Source organism: Podarcis erhardii (genome assembly GCF_964252035.2).
Source record: "Podarcis erhardii genome assembly, chromosome: 4".
NCBI lineage: Eukaryota > Metazoa > Chordata > Lepidosauria > Squamata > Lacertidae > Podarcis > Podarcis erhardii.
Genome location: NC_138508.1, coordinates 28,950,948 through 28,971,280, shown reverse-complemented (window position 1 = coordinate 28,971,280; position 20,333 = coordinate 28,950,948). Strand labels below are relative to the sequence as shown.

The 20,333-nt window shown below is 39.4% G+C and overlaps 1 protein-coding gene and 1 long non-coding RNA gene across 8 annotated transcripts in view; both read right to left on the bottom strand.

The window, feature by feature from the left end:
• Nucleotides 1-100: 100 nt before the first annotated feature.
• The window catches only part of FRY (FRY microtubule binding protein), a 189,171-nt gene continuing 168,938 nt past the window's right edge, over nucleotides 101-20,333 (bottom strand). For 5 of the 7 annotated variants that reach the window (XM_081859986.1, XM_081859980.1, XM_081859981.1 and 2 more), the window contains 11 exons: nucleotides 18,093-18,293; nucleotides 17,181-17,342; nucleotides 14,671-14,837; nucleotides 13,996-14,185; nucleotides 12,482-12,631; nucleotides 11,647-11,745; nucleotides 10,046-10,129; nucleotides 5,324-5,341; nucleotides 3,361-3,471; nucleotides 2,341-2,543; nucleotides 101-1,508 (listed from right to left, as the gene is read on the bottom strand). In XM_081859986.1, coding sequence (XP_081716112.1) covers nucleotides 1,250-1,508; nucleotides 2,341-2,543; nucleotides 3,361-3,471; nucleotides 5,324-5,341; nucleotides 10,046-10,129; nucleotides 11,647-11,745; nucleotides 12,482-12,631; nucleotides 13,996-14,185; nucleotides 14,671-14,837; nucleotides 17,181-17,342; nucleotides 18,093-18,293 — 1,644 coding nt within the window. In that variant the 3' untranslated portion in view covers nucleotides 101-1,249. The remainder of the gene's footprint in view (nucleotides 1,509-2,340; nucleotides 2,544-3,360; nucleotides 3,472-5,323; nucleotides 5,342-10,045; nucleotides 10,130-11,646; nucleotides 11,746-12,481; nucleotides 12,632-13,995; nucleotides 14,186-14,670; nucleotides 14,838-17,180; nucleotides 17,343-18,092; nucleotides 18,294-20,333) is intronic. The other 2 variants (XM_081859982.1, XM_081859985.1) reach the window with 1 other exon arrangement.
• On the bottom strand, nucleotides 6,135-7,803 carry LOC309341410. Its single transcript, XR_014156312.1, has 2 exons — nucleotides 7,275-7,803; nucleotides 6,135-6,923 (listed from the first exon to the last, which is right to left on the bottom strand). It is a non-coding gene; the product is annotated as an uncharacterized lncRNA (long non-coding RNA).

Genomic DNA, 20,333 nt, shown 5'->3' with positions numbered 1-20,333 from the left:
GTTGTGATGACTGCATCTTAGTTCAAAACCAACTGAAAGCAATAGCCTTTGTACCGTATCATACACTCATTCCATATTAATCAGTACACACACAGGCATGTTTGTATATATGCATATGTATATATATATTATGACCTTGATATTTTAGTTAGGTGATCCTATTCTGATCAAAATATCAACCAAAAGGTACTTCACAAAAACCTTTAAGTGTATTTACAGAGTGAATAAGTGAGACTATGCTGCAATAAAAGTGTCTTAAATGTGCAAAAAGATTTGCATGCACCCATTTAACACATTACAGCAGTTAAGTGCAAGAAAAACTTACATATTACCAAAAAAATATTCTTAAGTACAACTCAAAATTCACTTTGCATTTTTTAACTGTTAAAACAATGTATGTTAAATTAAAATATCCATGCGGGGCAGGTCAAAATAATTAAAATCAGCAATGTGATGTTTTCCTACAAAATAGCAAGGTATACCAGACCAACCATCCTTATGTAATATAAATATATTCATAAAAGCAACCCTCTAGTAAAAAGCAGCCAAAATCTTTTTTAAAAAAATCTTCCTTGTCCATTCATAGGTACTTTGGCCTTAATAACAGACCTTTTACAACAGGATCTAGTACCTTCCAAGACAGTAGCCTAGCAACATCAGGAAATGTACTTCATAGCAGCTTGGTTTTCCCCCAAAAGATACAGTAATCATATTTAAGTTACAGTGTACATTTAAAACTGTAGTCCTTTACAACCTCTTTCATACACACAGGCTCTCAGCTTTCAAAAAGACAGTCTCGCAGTGTCCTGTTGCTAGCTTCATTCTGCCCATTTTTTAAACTTGGTCAAAAGGAAAAAAAATGTACAAGATTAAAAAACAAAACCATCCTCAAGTGAAGGAAAGATTGCACTTTTGCCAACCTAAAAATAAATTTCTAGAAAGGAAGTCTTGTTCAGTGTAGTAGTCTTTGGTATGTATGGAAGTCACTTCTTCAGTAGTGAACTGCGGTTGTCCAGTGAAATACATTTTGTTTGTGCAGCTCAAAACAAAGGATACTATGCTACCTTTGTCCTTGCAGTATTGCTACACGTTGAAAACACTGCCCAGCTCCTTTTGGAAAATGTTGTAAAGGTAACAAGACTGACTACAACTTGACCAAGTCTTTCTAAGGCTGAGAAGGCATTGAACCACCTCACCCCAGCATGGAAGCAATCCCAGCTTGAATGAAAAGGGGGGCACAAGACTTTTGTCAGAGACTTGTGCCGGAAACACTGGAGTCTGGAAGAAAAGTATTGATGACTCGGTAGCTTTGAGCCCTGCGGATCATGTCCCGGATCTCTATGTTCAGCTCCATCAGTTTAGTACAGATTTCTGTCAGGCTTTGATTGGAGCCCACTAGAGCGTAAGTGCCAGACTGCCCCAGTGTTTGGTGCCGGAAGTAAATATTCAGTAGGGTCTGGACCTCATCATCAGAACTGCTTCCAAAAATGTCATTGGGCCATAAACTCCTGCAGGGAAATGAGTATAAAAAAGCCAGAGTTAATTTAAGGATCTCTTTGCTATTCAAGAAATAGATTCCCTCTTTTGTACAAGTTAAATCCCTTCCCAATTCCTCTGCAGCTATATTTGCATATTTTGGGCAACTCGTATACACATTCCATGCCACTGAAAAATAAGTCTTGCAGGGAACTGCATGAGGTAATAAACAATATAGGCACATGGGATTCACTATTAGTAGGGGGGAAAATCGGTATAAGTATTTCCTTCAGGAATGAAGGTGGATGCCCATGCTTCTCTACCATGCCAAACTACAGAAGCACCCCTAGATGGGAAACAGAGGAGGTAGCAAGGTGTTTCTGTAACACATTACTATGGGGATTTGATGAACTAAAACAACATTTTACAATAATAAAAAGTTCTGGCCTGGGTAAAGGTTTGACTAAATGATCAACTATAAGGAGTTGGTACATCTCTGGCCCAAACTATGCATGTGGAAGAAACCATTCCTGGGAGCTGCATGCACTTCCCATCACAGCTTGACAATCACTGCTTTGTGCAATGGTTTAAAAAAAAAAAAAGGGGGGGGGAGGAAACAAAGTATAAGGAACTTCTCCCATAAAAGACACACAGAAATAATGTATGATGCATTGCTTCACAACATTTTCATTTAAATGAGGCTTGCACAATAAAAGTGCTTAGTAAATTGTGCCTTAAAATGATTACAAATACCTTCGGACTGAATCTGAATACACTTGTTAGCGCAAATGAAGATGTGTGTGTAAAGTTACACAGGAAGAAAGGAAAAATATGACGTCATGATCAGCCACTTGATTAAGTTACCTGCATTCCCTTATTTGGTGTAGAGCTTTTCCAAGCTCATTGTTTTTCAGACACTCCAGCATGGACTGAATGGCTACTTCTGTAGAGGTGAACATGGGTTCAGAGGTACCACATTCTACAATCAGCGGTTCCATTGCAATGGCAGCACTAGCTTCCTTAAGGTTCTTCTTTAACTCACTCAGCTCTCGTGACATATTCAGTAGCTGTTAAGGAAAAGAGAATTACATTCATCAATGGACAGTGGTACCTCGGGTTACATACGCTTCAGGTTACATATGCTTCAGGTTACAGACTCTGCTAACCCAGAAATAGTACCTCGGGTTAAGAACTTTGCTTCGGGATGAGAACAGAAATCGTGCTCCAGCGGTGCGGCAGCAGCAGGAGGCCCCATTAGCTAAAGTGGTGCTTCAGGTTAAGAACAGTTTCAGGTTAAGAATAGACCTCTGGAACAAATTATGTACTTAGCCTGAGGTACCACTGTACAAGTTTTCTCTATTGGGCATCAAAAATATAAAATCTGCACCATTCAAGGACAAAGTGATAGCTTCATTTCTTGCAACTGGGTGTTTGAATAAAATTTAAATACACATGTGCAAGATGCATAAGGAACTCCATTTGTGAATGTATACTGAAATACTGCTAGAAGAGCAAATGTATAAAAACATTACTGTACTTTATATCTGAGTAGTGAAGCTCAGTGGTGATCTTCAGATATCCACTATCTCTCACGCCAACCTACCTACCCAGAGTTTTGAGGATAAAAGGGAGTTGGGGAGAACCATGTATTTGAACTCCACACAAGAAGAGCAGCTTATAAATGTAAGAAAATAAGTACCCAGTTTGAAATCCATCCACATTTTCTCTAAACTAATAGAATGCGCTAAACCTCTCTATAGTTATCATTCATGATCTTGAACAAGCAGCCCTCATTTAAGATACATTAGATTGCTGTATGAAATAAACACCACACAGGAATGCATAGCAATTATTTCAGCAAAAGGCTTGATTGTAGCAACATACCTCTGGCATTGTACTAACTTCGTGCACTTGTCCGATGAGTTTACAGTAAGACTGAAAAAGCAACAACAACTGGAAGTGCAGCTTATATAATCTCTGGCACAGTTCCAATTGCTAAAGAAATAAAATTGTAAAAGGGGTAAGTTATTAAGAAGCAACAGGTTGGACATTATTTTTCCATAAGCAATAAACTGCGAATCAGGGATTAGAAAACAATGCTGAAATAAGACCATATACTGCTGTAAATAGGGAATATATGGAGAATATGGGAAGCATGTGCCATCTCTACATCGCCAAAGTGCACTTCAGTGGCATTTTTTACCTCATTATAATGTGCATCACCGTTTTAATCTGATGGTGACACAAGTGCTTGTTCCAAATGATCACAATAACTGTATTCAATTGTACAATAAACCATGGTTTCTTGTTATGGGAGCAAACAGTGAAGCTTCAGTTCATGTCCTTGGTCCTTGGTCTACCTCTGGCATGGCTTTTGGTTCTGGGTTTTGTTTTGTTTTTTTAATTAGCTAACTATAACTTACTGTTACACTTGAAGATGATAAACTGCAGTTATCTTAAGTATGATTCATTTGAAACAAGCCAACTTTAAACCATGCATTATAAAACTAGCTTCTATGGTTTTAAAGTTTACAATGCAGATGTAATGCTAAACAGGTTAATCAAAACTGAAAGTAAGAGGTTTTTATCTTCTCATGGCCATGCTGGAGGGGAGTGTAGAAACCTGAAGCTCACTGTGGCCTGCTGCCATCGCAATCAATAATTGTCTACTGTAACATCCAAACACAACTTTTGTTTAAATACCATTATATAAACACTGCGCTTTTGAGGTCTTAGCTTGTAGTTGCTTAATTAGAATGCCTGCCTGCATTTATACAATCTACATTTTTTTGTAAAAGAAATGTTATGGACTTGGCTCATTAAAGTTTGTTGTATTAGTCAAGGAAATAAAAATAAATGTGCTTTATTGGGTTGATGCAGGAGTTTCCCACTTCTTCAAAAGTGAAATTGCAATTTCTTTCAAACTGCATTTGTAACTTAGTTTAGACACACAATGGCTGGCTAAATTGAAAACCTTAAAAATATACGACTTCCATGAATGGGTGCTTATGACTATAGTGTTGAACCACAATAGTTCTGTGCCATGACAATGCCTTGTTATGCAGAGAGAAAGGGGAGGTGGACACAATCCATTCTGTGTGGTCACTTGAAAGCAGCAGAAATCCTCATATTTGGATGGCATATCCATGTACTGAATTTGTAACTGGTGCATGTGCATCTGGCCTTAGGAAGGAAAAGGCGAGTTGGAGCTTCATATAGGAGTCATGTATAGTCCTTTAACACCAGGTAATTGCTGGTTCACTGCAGTGTATGAGCTTGCAGCTAAGGGCTGATGAGGGACAAGGAAGGAGGAGAGAAATTGGCTCCACTAAATTGAGGAATCCCTGAGATGAGAAAAGATGAGATTCCCTCAGTTGTACATGTGGGGAGGATGGATTTATCATATTCCAGGGGTATCATACTCTAAAATGGATTAGATTCCTTTATTCTGTATTACATAATGAAATTCTCAGTTTAGCCTAGAATGAAAAACTCTCATTTTAGAGAAAGGCAGTACAGAAATTACTTGTTTTAGTAGAGCCATTACTTCTGTTCTCTTCCTTCACACATTAAGCAAGTGAGGGCTTTGATTATTGTCCAAATATAATTTATATAACAATTTCAAATTGCATGTGACAAGGCGAGAATTTATAAATACGGTAAACTATATTCGAACTGCCCAGGAAGCTGAGATAAAACATAGTACAAACATTTCTTGTAATAATAAATGGAATTAATAAGAACAAAAAGAAAAAGGGGGAAACGTGCTAAGAGTTAAAACAGGGAAATAGGAGAGTGCATTAGTCCATATTTTAATGGACAAAGAATATGAAAACTTTTAACTTACTGCAAGAGATTCCATTTGCTACACAGCAAGCATGGCACAGGAAAAAGGAAAGGAAAGAAAGTATAGTGTCAGTGTAATGCATGCAACTGGAAAAGCACAGGCTTCTTTCCTAGTCTGCCAGCAGTATTAGCACTTCTCTTTACTTGCTAAGTGATTCAGAATGTATCAACTGCACAACATGCACGGCAACAGCTGTTTAAACAAAATTCTGAATAATCACAGTTCTAATGCAGTCACTGTAATTATCTAAGTTTGAGCATAACTTTTTCTGAAAGCCAGTCTGGATTACTCTAAAAATAGGTTATTACACCTTAGAAATGAAACAGTTCAGTACTCTTAAAATTCACCTATAGAATTCTTTGCACCCGAGGCATCCATTATAGTTCAGCGATAGACTGGCTCTGTAGCCAATCTCGTTGCTGACCAGGATTTAGAGTTACAAGCTGCCTCAATGGAGTAAGAATGCACACTTTTAATATGCAGAGTTCCATTGAAATGGGCATGAACACAAAATAACTGAGGTTTTAATTATTTTGTGGCGGCTGATTATAAAAGCGTGTGAGGTTATTTGCACAGGAAGTTGGTTGCGCTAGCAGTTGCACATGGGGGTTCATAGTGTCAAATGCCATGCAGTTGATACAGTCCAGCACCATGCTAGAAAATATGAAGTCAAACAAAGAGATGAGACAAGCTATTAACAACTGTAGAATTGCACTGGCAGCTGTTTGCATTTTGGGCATACATCTCAACATTTTTCATAAGCTGGGATACTATCTGAATAATACAACCATTAACTACTGAATTTATTTCCCCCCTCAGATTACCATAAGAATATAAACCTATTGCCATTTGGCATAGGAAAAAGTAGGGAAATGTTCAGTTTTAAGCCAGGAATATGGGGTGGGTTGAATGTCTCCACAGGAATACTGATTTGTTTCAACCAGCCATGTTCAATGGCAAAGCATGTAAAAGCATTAAGCCATTCCAGGACAAAGTAATAGATCACTAACAGTGCAATTCTATACATGCCTACTCAGGAGTATGTTCCATTGAGCTCAATGGGGCTTACTCTCACAAAACTGGATACAAGATTGTAGTTTATATAATTTTATTTTAAAGAACATATACTGGAAAAATATGGCATGAAAATAATTTAGCACCTTCTTTATTCATTGAACTACAATGAGCTGTTGTTATTGTGCTGGTATTTATATATTGTAAGCCACCCTGGAATTTTTAATGAAGGATGGTATAAAATGTTTTTAGACAGATAGGTTTGTATAAATGCTGATAGGAAGCCATGTACACTCTCGTCTAGCAAGAGTGACCTGTGTAAGGAAGCTTCCACACATGAATTTCCTTCTTGGATTTGTTTCCATTACTGCCAAAGATTGCTCCATGTGGGTGAAAATGTGTTGGTGCACTATCAAACAAATGCTTGCAAGATCACCTTAAACGGAACCAATATCTTGTACGGAGGTGTATGAATCCAGGTCCCGCACACACAGTATCTGATGATCGAGGCAGCTAAACCAACCATCTGTTTGGCAGGTAAGTACCCACAGGTTCATGAAATGGGAGGAACTTTGGATTGGAGCTGCTGCTATTTGTAAACAGGTAAAGGACTGACCATTAGGTACAGTCATGACCGACTCTGGGGTTGCAGCGCTCATCTCGCTTTATTGGCCGAGGGAGCTGGCGTACAGTTTCCAGGTCATGTGGCCAGCATGACTAAGCCACTTTTGGCGAACTAGAGCAGCACACAGAAATGCCATTTACCTTCCCACCGGAGCAGTACCTATTTATCTACTTGCATTTTGACGTGCTTTCGAACTGCTAGGTTGGCAGGAGCAGGGACCGAGCAACGGGAGCTCAGCCCGTCACGGGGATTCGAACCGCCGACCTTCTGATCAGCAAGTCCTAGGCTCTGTGGTTTAACCCACAGCGCCACCCGTGTTTTATAAATAAAAGTCCTCAAAGCATTTAAAGAAGACTTAGCATTTAGCTAAATCAAGATCATGCTGTAATCAACTGATTTCCCCCTAAGCATTGTTGTAATACAGAAATATCAGTTTTAATTCATTATTATCCTCCTTTGTAGAATCAACATAGTCACCTCAATAATTTTCACTTATTCAAAAGTGAACCTAGCTATCAATATTGCCGAATAAGAGTTTGGAAGCACAGTACAGAATCAAAGTCCTAAGGTTTGGGACAATGACCTCAAAACTGCTCATACTAACTTTCCCCTGTCCCTGCATATCACCAAACCCAAAGGGGAGCAGAACCAGTGTACAAAGAAAGAACAACAGGTGACACAAGAAAGCAAGACAAATGAGTAAAATGAAAAAGATTTTTTAGAAGTGCAAAAAAACCAAGAACAGTAAAATTAAGAAGTTATGAGGTACATTGCCAAAACCAACAACCAACCCAAATCATTATGGAGTGGGAAGCGGGGAGACAATGGTCATATTTCAGATAGACATAAAAGTTCATGAGGAAATAAAAATAAAAATAAAAATAAAAATAAAAATAAAAATAAAAATAAAAATAAAAATAAAAATAAAAATAAAAATAAAATAAATAAAATAAAATAAAATAAAATAAAATAAAATAAAATAAAATATTTATTTACAGCTGCCAGGGCCGGGTTCAGGGCGGCTAACACCAAATTACAATAAAACGTAATAGAAAAACACAACAACAACAACAACAACAACCACCACCAAACAGTTAATTAAAATACGGCTTAAAATACAGCCTCATTTTAGTAGTAGCAGCCCATAAATCAAGACTATAAAGGGAGGAAACATCAGATATTCCCCCGAGCCAGCTATCCATGCTGGTCCTACATGGGCCAGCAAAAAAGCCAAGGGGAAATTTATATACAAAATCCCATATAAGGGGTCAGAGTGAGTCTGAAGGCCAGGTGAAACAGCTCCGTCTTGCAGGCCCTGCGGAAAGATGTCAAATCCCGCAGGGCCCTAGTCTCTTGTGACAGAGCATTCCACCACATTGGGGCCAGTGCTGAAAAGGCCCTGGGCCCTAGTTGAAACCAATCTAACCTCCTTGAGGCTTGGGACCTCCAAATTATTGTTATTTATGGACCTTAAGGTCCTCCACGGGGCATACCAGGAGGTATCCAGACCCTGTCACTTTTCTTAATTATTGTTGGCCACACATGGTGTTATAGTTGTTTATATTTCTGCCTGCTTCTATCCTTTCAAAGGCACTGCTGTGGGATGCAGCCTCAGGCTATTTTTTTGGGGGGGAGAGCTGTTTGGCTTTGCCCCACGCACGGTAAATGCCATTAAAAAAGAAAGAAAGGCAACCTGGTGTCTTCAGGTGCTCCAGTTTCCTTCCTGTCTTAAAATAAGCCATGGTGATCTGGAAAACGTTTGACTAAGCATGGATGGCAAATCACTGTACAAAGATGTACAGAAATGAATTGCTTTCCTTGGGCTGAATAGAAAAATTTGAATGATACAAAGTGTTCTCTAGTAGCCTAAAATAATAGCTTCACTTTACAAAGGTCAATTAAAAATAAATCACTTGACTGGAAACATCTTGCCAGCCACTACACTAGCCTGTACTAGATTCACACAAACTGTCCAGAACTGCTACATGAACACCAGGGTTTACTTTGAGTATCAGTTTAATAATAGCATATGTGATACAGTAAAAAAAAAAAAAACTTTAGCTGGGCAAGTGAAAAGCGTTTCTCCACATACCGAGAGCTTAAGGAGAAGAGGCTCCCAGAGAGACAGGACCCCATCACCTGGCCTTGCCCCCAGAAATGAAAACCTGGCCTGGCTTGCATGGCACAGTACACTAGACTAAGGATTACTGGTACCATGTGAATGTGTTGGTTCCCACAGAGCATTTTACATTCATTTTAGCTCAGCATAAGGCATGGCAGCCAAGCTAAGGCTTAAGCTAAGCATGTCATCTGAACATGGAGTTGTGCTTTGTTCTTGGCTGCGGATCATAGTTAAGGATACTTCACCATGATATTGGGTTCAGATGACATGCTGCGGAAGAGAGCGGATGTTAAGGACCCTAGGAGCATTAGGATTAGAAACTGTGCATAGGGGGGGTGATGGGTCCCAGATGTGAGGCCTAACTCCTGCTACCATCCCTTCATATTTGGATATTTCCTTAAAGTTGCAGGCTAGCACAACAGCTATTAAGATAGAAGGAGTATTAGGGGGAAAGCACATGGCTAGCTGGTTAGTACATATGTGCCAACTTGCTTCCATATTAATTCCTGGCCATCCAGAATTAGTAAAAGAAAATTTTAGAGAGTTGTTAGGCAATCCTCCACATGCTCTCTCTTTTTTTTTTTTTTTTTTGCGCTTCCCTGGAAACTTGGTGGTGAAACTGGAAATGAACTAGGGATGATGGTGTTGATTTTCCCCATGAAAGATAAGAACCTTTGGATTATGGTTGGGGGGTATGAGCATGAAGAAGTAAGGGAGTAGTACCTTTATCCAGAGCTTCACAAGACCTATGCAGCACAAACATCTCAAGAATGCTCTGTTGGAGTAGGATGGGAATATATATAGTACCTACTTATATTATGTTCTATGCCTGCAATATATTAGATTGTGCCTATGGTCTGAAACAAATATAGAAGGTACAAAAGCTTTTACCGTGGTCAAGATGTAATATGGAATTGTAACTTACTGCAGAAACAACATAACAGATCAAATCCTTGATTACCTTCTCCTCCGAGTCTCCTGGCTGACAGGTGATAACACCATCTCTTGAGCCCCCAGCAAATGTTGCCTTGCAGTTTGCCAGCCACTGTAATTTGGAAAGAAAACAGACGTATAAAGTTATTTGAAGCCAGTGTGGTGCAATGGTTTGAGTGCTGGACTAGGACCTGGGAGATCAGGGTTCAAATCCCCACTCAGCCACGAAGCTCACTTGGGTGACCTTGGGCCAGTTACCATCTCTTAGCCGAACCTACCTCACAGGGTTGTTGTGAGGATGAAACAGGGAGGAGGAGAACCTTGAGGTCCTTGGAAGATAAAGGTGGGATAAGGTAAAGGGACCCCTGACCGTTAAGTCCAGTCACAGATGACTCTGGGGTTGCGGTGCTCATCTCGCTTTACAGGCCGAGGGAGCCGGCGTTTGTCCGCAGACAGATTCCAGGTCACGTGGCCAGCATGACTAAGCCGCTTCTGGCGAACCAGAGCAGCGCACGGAAACGCCGTTTACCTTCCCACCGGAGTGGTACCTATTTATCTACTTGCACTTTGACATACTTTCAAACTGCTAGGTTGGCAGGAGCAGGGACCGAGCAATGGGAGCTCACCCTGTCACAGGGATTTGAACCACCGACCTTCTGATCAGCAAGCCCTAGGCTCTGTGGTTTAGACCATAGCGCCACTCGCGTCCCTTAAAGGTGGGATATAAATGTAATAAGTAATAACCCGATGGCCAGTGAATATGAAAATAGTTTTGGTTGTACTTTAGGGTTCATTTAGATACAGTGCTACACCTTTTATAATGAATAAAAGAAACATTTCCTGGAATACTTGTCACATTTCGAGAAATATCTTGGGTGCATGTAATCTGCTATCATTATGGATTGGCGCTCCACCTGGTGGTTGAAGGGAAAAATTGCTGCTCAGACAACAAGTTCAGGTTTGGGGTTCTCCCATGAGCCCTCAGTTTTGATTTGACCTTCACAGATGTGATTGATTCTCAAAAGCTTTCTCCTTCTTACAGACTTGTTTCCCCTTGTCTGCATCTGACTTTTTGTGTGCTTGTTAGCCCTATTCACAGTCCTCTGTCTTCTTTCTTCATTAAAGTTAAAAATAGTTCCTCCTTTCTCTGTTGTCTGTTGGCTTGAAGCCTGCATTTTTCTGGTGTGAACTCATCTCCATCGTCCAGCCCTACCACCAGGTGCTGTTCCAGTGACCACAATGGCGGCAGATTTACATGCACACAGATACTGTATCCTCTTCACAGGTAAGGCCAATACTGAAGTCTTGAATGAAAACAGATTAAAATGCATATAATGAGCTATTCAGATTCAAGCACATTTACTCAGATGAAAGTTCAACAGCACCTGTTCCCTAGTAAATGTGTTTAGGATATCAGGCCAGATTTATTTTGAGTTTTGTCCAATCAGATATATAGTCTAAAAACAGAAAAAGAAGATATAGAGATGTAGTACTGTAAATAATCCAGTATTTTTCTCTAAAGGTAAAGTCACTGAATGAGCCTCCTGCAGATTTGAAATGAAGTAGTAACTTTTTGCATTAAGGAATACAGAAATAGATAAAGCCATTACACCCAAAAATGATGCTTACCGAAAGTGTTGCCTCTTTCCTGTTGTTATATGTGTCCAAATATTCTTGTAGTTCTAAGACACTGAACTTTAATTTCTCAAGAAGTCCACAAGAGAGAAGCTAGAAACATTAAAATAAAGATCCTATAGTCAACATTACTTCATTCAGTGAGATCAGTATAACTGTTTTGCTATATACCAAAATCAATGGGGGAAATCCCACATGACAGTCCCTGGATAGTTGTTAGACATTTGCAAGGCCTGGGTTGTACTACTTTATGACTGAACTTGTGGGAGATGATTGTTGAAGCTACTGTATTATGCATTAGAGATCATATTATGCTATCATAAAAAGGCATATTTCCTTGGATAAACCAACAACGGAGGCAAGTAAAGCATAATTTTGTGTACAAATTATTCAAATTAAATATATTTTAATGTATTTGCTTATTTTAAATAATTGTGCTTCTGATGATCGTGGGGAGGCATAAATAGCTACCAAACACCAGCTTTCGACATTTTACCAAATGTTGCCCAAATGCTTTCAAGCCTGTCTTCAAAATTATGAGGTATAGAAACCTGCTTTGGTTTAATTTTGTTTAATGAAAGAATTCTGCACTCATAACTCAGTTATGAGCAGTGTCTATTTACAGACTCTCCTAATCTATAACCACCCAGCGTGATGAAGAAGAGCTGCAGTAGTTCTTTAGAATGTAACAAGTACCTAATGTCTCGTCTCAATACTTGTTTCCAGATATGTCTATCAAGAAAAGATACAATCAGCTTCCGAGTCTTCACCACTCTGATAGTTTTATGAATGGCACTTCAATGTGGTTAGTCATGCAAAAAATACTCACTGTTTCAGCATCTACAAAAAGGGTAGGGCATTCTGAGCATGATGTCAGCATCTGTGATGAGCTCACAAACTTCGAGCCTATTCCTCGCAAATTGTCACCAAGGTAGCTGGCAGCATCGCAAGTCAGAAAGCAGAATCTTTTCTGAATATTCTATAAAGCAAAAGTATGCATAACACATTTGCTACTGAACTTAATGACAGAACTTAATGCACATTTTAATTTGGTATATGCAACTACTGCAGTCATTCTTTATGTATACTGCAAAGGGGAAAACACACACACACACACACACACACACACACACACAATCTGTAGCTCTCTGTCCTGCTTTCTTGCTTTGTAATCCCCCTTCACTTCCTTCTTGTTAGACCGAACCTGTGTACAGCTCATTCTGTTTTGTCACTAGTAACAACCAACATGAGACTTCTCTGCCCATTCTGGGCATTGTTTTGTTAATACTCAATGTCAAGTGGTCTATCAAACAATGTAATGAGTGTTCTGATGCCAAGTTTACAGGAGGGGAAATCATGAGAGAGGCTTCTTTGTGTTTGTTTTCCCCTCTGGCCAGAACTGCTTGGCAAGGGTGCCTGGGCCGCTTGAGAGTGTTCCAACATACTGAACTGCATCTGGAAACTATTGCACACCAAGACTCTCTTCCTGCTTCCCTAGCTGATAGAGAGATTTCTGTAAATAGCTTTCTAAATGGTTTCTAAACAGTTTTCTGCTGTAAACTACAGAGTTACTTTTCAGGACTGCTCAAGCCATGTAGGAACCAAAACATACTATGGTTTTATTTAGAGCGTCTGAGAAACTGGAAACATTTGATAACATATCCTCACTCTTATCTTGAAAACTGTTGTGGGAACATGGGTATTAAAGCAGGAACATCATGACGTGCCAGTACCACCCAGAAAGCAGCTTACATCACACAGCAGAAGAACTAAAAGGAAAAAGTGATTGCCTTATCACTAAACCTTTCTAATGCCTCTCCTACTTAACAAAGCAATTTAAAAAAACCTACACTGGAATCTGTGGGTTGCAATGGCAAAGTTGCACTTATATCTACAACCCTACACCAGAAACATCCAGGCATAGATTCCTTGGGACAAGTACCTTGGTAGCTCAGGAAACAAAGAAGGGCACATATTGAGGGTTAAGAAGGGAAGAGATAAACCAGGGAGGGCGATTTTAACCCTCCTTAATCCAAAACAAAGTACCTGCAACCCAGCATAATGGGCCACCTTCCCTCTTTGACCTTACCAAGTGTGCCTCTTTGGACCAATGTCTACCTATCATCAAACCCACTGCAATAATAAATAACTCTCATTATACTTTTGCTTGATGGCACACAGCAAGATCTGGAAAATTAAAACCTCCTGCCCCCCAATAAATGTTGATGGGCTGTGGAAAATAATCAGGGTCTAGATTTATCAACACCTGCAAAGTCTAAGGAACATATTGTGGGTTTCAACAAAATGTCAGTCATGTGGGATTCCAGAACACTTTTTGTTTACCTTAAACAGGGAGGAGAACACATGAAATGTATATACTGCACAGGAGCCATCTGAGTCACACATGAGCTGGTTCATATGGCTACGCCAAGCTTCTTCTGCATCATCACATGCAGCTGGTTGAAATGCAGCCAGGATAGCAGAAAAGAAGGGAGACGGAGGAGGCGAGACATTCCTGTCGCCTTCTCCAAAACTGAAAGAAAGCCACAAATTCTAGGTTAAGAGCCGATAGCGAAGCTACACTACTGTTGTTATATTTCCAAATAAGAAACTTAAAAATAAGTAAGTAAAAAGAACAGTTAAGTGAGGCTACATGCCGTTTTGTGCCCATGCCTACGCCCTCTTAATGAGGACAGAGTGTAAAGGATCTGATGACCTGATTTGACCCTATACTCAAATTCAAGACTGCCATGTAACTGCATGTATTCAGTGCTCAGAATTTCCTGTTCAATGTCACATAGTAGGCATACCCTTATAGGTTAAAGCACTGACTCCGTATATTTAATCAGAATTGCTTTATCTTGCTGCTCTCGGTTTTATTGTTAAGAAATTGATTTTAGTCATTTGAATTGCCTCACTGTGTTTTATGGAATTTATTCTTATTATTTTTATTTAACCACTTCATTTTTTTTAAAAAAAGCAGGATATAAAAAGTTAAAATAAAAAATACATACATACCTGGTAAGTGCATATTGATCCATCAACCGGTCACCTTTTTCTTCAGTCTCTGTCATATCTAGGCTAAAGCTGTCGCTGTATTCAAAAGCTGCAGGGAGTTCATTTGTAGAGCCGGAGAGATCATCTTCCTGTACAGAGGTATCTTCCTCTTCTTGGGCACCTTCAGTCTGGGGGGAGTGAATTGGTTACCATTTATTGTTATCCTGCCCTTCATCACTTTCATGATCCAAGAACGGGTAACAATAATTTAAAAACTATAATAAAATTTTAAACAAGCTATCTGCAGTAAAACACACCATAAACAATAAAGAACTGCCATTATCAGAACCTACCAAAACAAAAAGTACAGGAAATACCAAATGTATTACAGCAGGTACACCCAATAAAATATCTCTCATCCCTTTCCACTGAGAGCTTAAGAGAAGTTCCATTTGTTTGTTTTATACACCTTGTGCACAAGATGAGGGTCTTGTTACTTGGTTCTTTGCTACCCCAGAGACCCTGTTCAGATTATATTTCCTCCTCATATGGTATTTAGGAAGAGTTTGAGAACAGATCCCAGGTAAAAATATCTTACCCACCCCAGGGAAGTAAATAAATGGATCAGAAGATTAAGCTAAGAATACTCTAATTTAGAGACCAATATATGTTTATTATGGGTGGTTCTTTCTGTGGTCTCTAAGACTACATACAGAATTCTTGATCCCTGTTGGTGTGGTATAGGGTCAATCTGCATAGCAGTTGGCTAGACGTTCAGTAGGACACACACTCTTGTTTACATTCCCAAGAACAGTAGCCTATATTTGCATCTGGTGGCATGGTAACCCCCTAGGAATAAAGTGAAAATCTAAGATAGATATCTGAATTTTAGATGTTCATTGAATCTACAGGAAGTTTTGGGTCAGCAGGACCATTTAACAATTTATGGCCACTTCCTGATTGTTATCAGCATCATTACTGGACCCAGGAATCGGCTCTCTAAGGAGAACCCTAAGCCTGGCCCTAGCAAGGGTTGTATAGTTATCAGTTGGGTCCCAAACCAGGGCACATGTTTCCCCAAGTCTTGAGTAAAACTACAGGAAGGGAGACTAAGGTAAGTCAGGTGCTTTGCCACCAGATCTGGACTTCTAGCCTGGTCCATTGCTGCCTTTGCTCATGGGGATGTGAGTGCGTGTGAGAGACAACAGGATAGGGACCTGAGCCAGGGTGGAGGTCATGTGGTTTCCTGGTTCCTTGGGTGAGTATATTGATGGAGTGTGAGGACTGTGGGTTCCCTGCACTCCCCCCTTTGTACTAGAGACCACTACAGAGTCCAGCACTTCCTAGATGCAGGTCCCATTTAAAGCACATGGCTTCCCGCAAAGAATCATGGGAACTGTAGTTTGTTAACAGTGCTCTGAACTGCAGCTCTGTGTAGGGGGTGGGTATAGTTCCCAGGATTCTCAGGAGACGATGACCATGTGCTTCAAACCCATGGCATGGATGTGACCAGTTTCCGCAGAGGTTCATTGGGTTCTGCTCCCCAACCACAGCCCACTGAGATGTACTGCAGGACACGCAGAGTTTCCTTTGAGTTTCAGATTCCAGAAACTCCACTATACATATGGAACTCACCACATGACCCTTGGATCCTGCCTGAACAACCCCAATGCAACACAAAATGTAAGAGTGAAATGCTTTTTGCATACAGTGAAAATCAAACTTAGCAGAATGTGGCAAAACCTAACTACCTACTTCTCTGAGACGATTTCTACTGCCATTAGGGCTAGGTTACACTTCATGTGCAGCAACGAACGCTTTCTCCCATAGCACCACCCATTTTTTGTTCCTGCTTTTCCCCCCTCTAACCCTACGGCATCATAACATGCCTGCAGCATAAAGCAATAGTGTTGACACTTCACAGGCGCAGTGGTCAAAATGTCCCATACAAAGCACTTATTTAATGCGGCCTGCCTCTAGTTTGACTTACCAGCTCTGTCAATATTTCTCAAATAGAAGCATTTCCAAAAAAAAAAGTAAGCTACAGTAACAAATACATGGTATTTCTATTAAACTTTTACCAACCTTTGATAACTGTGTCCCCGGCATGCTTCGTTTCAGCATTTACATTCTTTTATTTACCAAACTCAGTGCATTACTGTAATCAGCATTCTGAAAGTAGACCAAACAGGCAAGAATGGAGCCCAAGGCAGGCAGCTGCACAATACAGCGCCCACATTTTTTGCAGGGAGGGGGGAGAATGGAATTCATGCTTCCACCCACAGGACTATTTTTTATTTTTATTTTTTTGGTACTGCTGTATTAAAGTTGGTGGAAGGGTGATGCTGGCAATTCTGAAGGCTGAGAAACTCGTACATTTTAATCGACACTAATTATAGCTGGACATGCCGAATCAAAGTGTACAATCTGATGTAAAGCAATAAAATTGGATATTTTAACAGACAAACACCATATCCCGAACCACCACTCCCCCTCTATTTAATAAAATTGCTTGGATAAAATTCATTCACCTTTGAGCCTTCAGACACCTGGAGATTATTCATTTCAGGCAAAGAAGCATTAAAACTGGAAGTTCTTGAACTGAAAGGAGGCGGAGCTGTTGAAGATGCTTCACATGGTGTGGAAAGAGAGTCAATGTGGTTTGTGTCCTCAGAAGGGGAAAGTGTCATGATCTGTTAAAAGAAGGAACAAGGCTAAGGCTAAAGGCAGGATGGAATCCCTCCTGAAGAAGTGATACTGAAATGAAATGGGAGCTTCACAAACCCTTGCGTTGCTCATTTTCAGTGGAGTGTGTGCAAAGCAAATTGGTGTGGATTGTGCCCAGCAGATGACACCATTTTTCTATGAAGAGCCTCTAAATAATAATATTGAAAATAATGTAATATTCTTCACTAGCGATCACTAAACAGTTTAAGCTTGTGATTTTATGAATTCCAATAAGCTTTCTGTGTATACTAAAATCTGTTTTGAAAGCCTATTCCAGGTTACTGCTTTCCTTCCTTTTTGATGTTTTACGGAAAACAAAAGTTACATTATCAAATGGAGGGGGGGAGAGTTCAAGGGGGGCATTTAACTGAATGTGACATATAGTAACAAATGGAATAAAGACCCACTTATCACATTTGATATTTTCTGTATGCAGAACTTGCCTCTAACCGTGCAATCCTATATATGTCTACTGAGAAGTAGGCTCAACTGGATCCAACGGAGCTTACTCCTGAATTGCTGCCTGAATCTTTTTATGTTTGCCAACTATGAAAAGAAAATTAAGAAGAATGTACTTACCTATGTAAGGTCTAACCCTTTCTGTGTTGCTAGCAATCAGTTTAAGTGTAAGAATCATGGATATATATATATATATATATATATATATATATATATATATAATGTATCTTCCAGCAGCCTATAATTTAACTACTTACTAGTTGTGACTGTTCTAGAATTTGACTTGTTGTTAGTTCTTCCTCCTCCGATGACTCATCCGAATCTTCATGGTTTATTTTGTTTAGGCTGGGTGTACTTCCTGAAAGCTGGCTTTCTTCCAGAAGCTGCATATCACACTTGTCCAGACTATCAAGAGAACGCCTGCGTACTCCCCAGTTGAAATTGTCCATGCTTTCACCCTGCAATCACAGCATTGGTTTGTTTTCTCTGCCACAACAAATCTCCACCCCCCCAAGGCTTTATTTAGCAACATTTCATAAGGTCAGTAAGGATTTAAATAAAGTTAGACTTTTAGCTGCAAAATTATTTTTCATATAGATTAGCAATATATGAATAATAATAATCCATAAATATGAATAATCCAGAAAGGTGAAGCTACAGCAATTCCTAAAGGAAGCTGACAACATTGTGATCAACAAATCTCTTCTTCACCACCCAAAAAGTCGCCTGCATGTCAAATTTTGATCTTCAATGGGGAGGTGCACTTTGAGGACCATGGGGCAGCTACACCCCCATTTAAATGTAAACGGCACCATCCGCTAGACAGCATTTATGCCCACTGAAATTATCGCAAACTGTTGGAACAGCAGCAAAATTGTTTTCATCGATTGCTATTTTATGCATTATGTGTTTATGAAAAGAGCACAACAGCAAACCTCAGGCAAAATATTCCAGGTATTCTGTACGACACACATGAACACAATACTCAAGTGCAGAGTGAAGGCAGAGCTAACACTTTCAATTTAGCATGCACAATGCAAGGTGTCAAGTCAGAAGAGCCTTTGGTTTTAATCCCGCTTTTGCTTTACAAATTAGACATTAATTTCATAGGTACAATTAAAAAAATTAAAAATTAAAACTGTTTTATTTTTGACTTTTTTAAAAAAGAAAAGAAAAACAAAGACATGCTCTGTTTTATTCCTAGTTTAGGTTTTACAGCACAATCCTATACTTGTTTACTCAGAAGTAAGTTCCTCTATGTTCAGTGGAACTTACTCTTTAATAAGCACGTTTAGGATTGCAGCCTCAGCCACTGAGACATGTCTGATTCTGGAAATGAAGCCTGGATATTTGTGGGACATTTTTGCCAGTCATATACTTACTAATAAAGCAACATTTAAGATATTGGCAGGTAGCACTGAAACAAATGTACAAACCCAAACTTTAATGTTTCAGTAAAGATCGGGGCTGGTAATCAGATCTAACTATGACTTCTGCCACAAACTCCAATTCCTCAGGCGTGTTTGGAGAGGAGAAATCTGAATTTTACCATAAAAAACTGACAGTTGTCATTACTGCATTTGCTTAAATGTAAGCCTTTTACTTATTTGAGCATTTTAACACTGGAGTAATGGAATGCAGTAAGCCCACAACTTATCTGGGGGATTGCGTTCCAGAGATTGTACCTAACGCCAAAAACGCATGTGGTCAAAACCCGTTACGTGGGATTGCCAAAGTTATTTTCCCTGGATGCTCACCCCCTTTCTACTTATTATTATTTTTTACATTTGCCGTGTGTGTAAAGCTGAACGTACACATGTTAAACGCGTATAAGTTGCAGGGGACGCTCTCAGCACTACCTGGAAATTTTGGGGACTGGACCTGGGAACCTTCTGCATGCAAGGCAGAATTGCAGCCTTTCCCTATTCCTGTTAAATGTCTGGAATTGGCACAGAGATTTAAGCTGGCAGGATCTCTTAAGCATTACCCATTAAATACCTCAGTTTTATTCAGCAAGAATCAAGCTATGCAATTTTATGATTCTATATATAATTTGAACTCTCTTTTTTTTGCACAAATAGCTGGAATAAACACTTGTACATATATTCATACATACAGTATGTTTTTTTTTAAATTAAAAAACCTAGCCACAATGATATGCCACTTAGAACCTAGTCAAGGTTCAAAGATTGCAAAGAATGGGAAAAGCAGATGAACAGGCAACTCCCATTCACCCTATGCTTCTATGGGAGGCAAGGCAGAATATAAATTGAATAAGTAAAATAATAAATTTTCTTATAATGCAACATTATGGGCTTTCCCCAATTATTTTTTGATTTCATGGCTCTCATTGTGAACGAGATCTGTGAACCCCACCTTGAGATTTTATAGTAGACTTAACACTTGAATCAGTTCCTTGTTCTTTAGAACTATAAAACATTTCTAAAGCATAGCAAGAAGTGGAACCTCCGTTAAACACATAACACACACACACACAC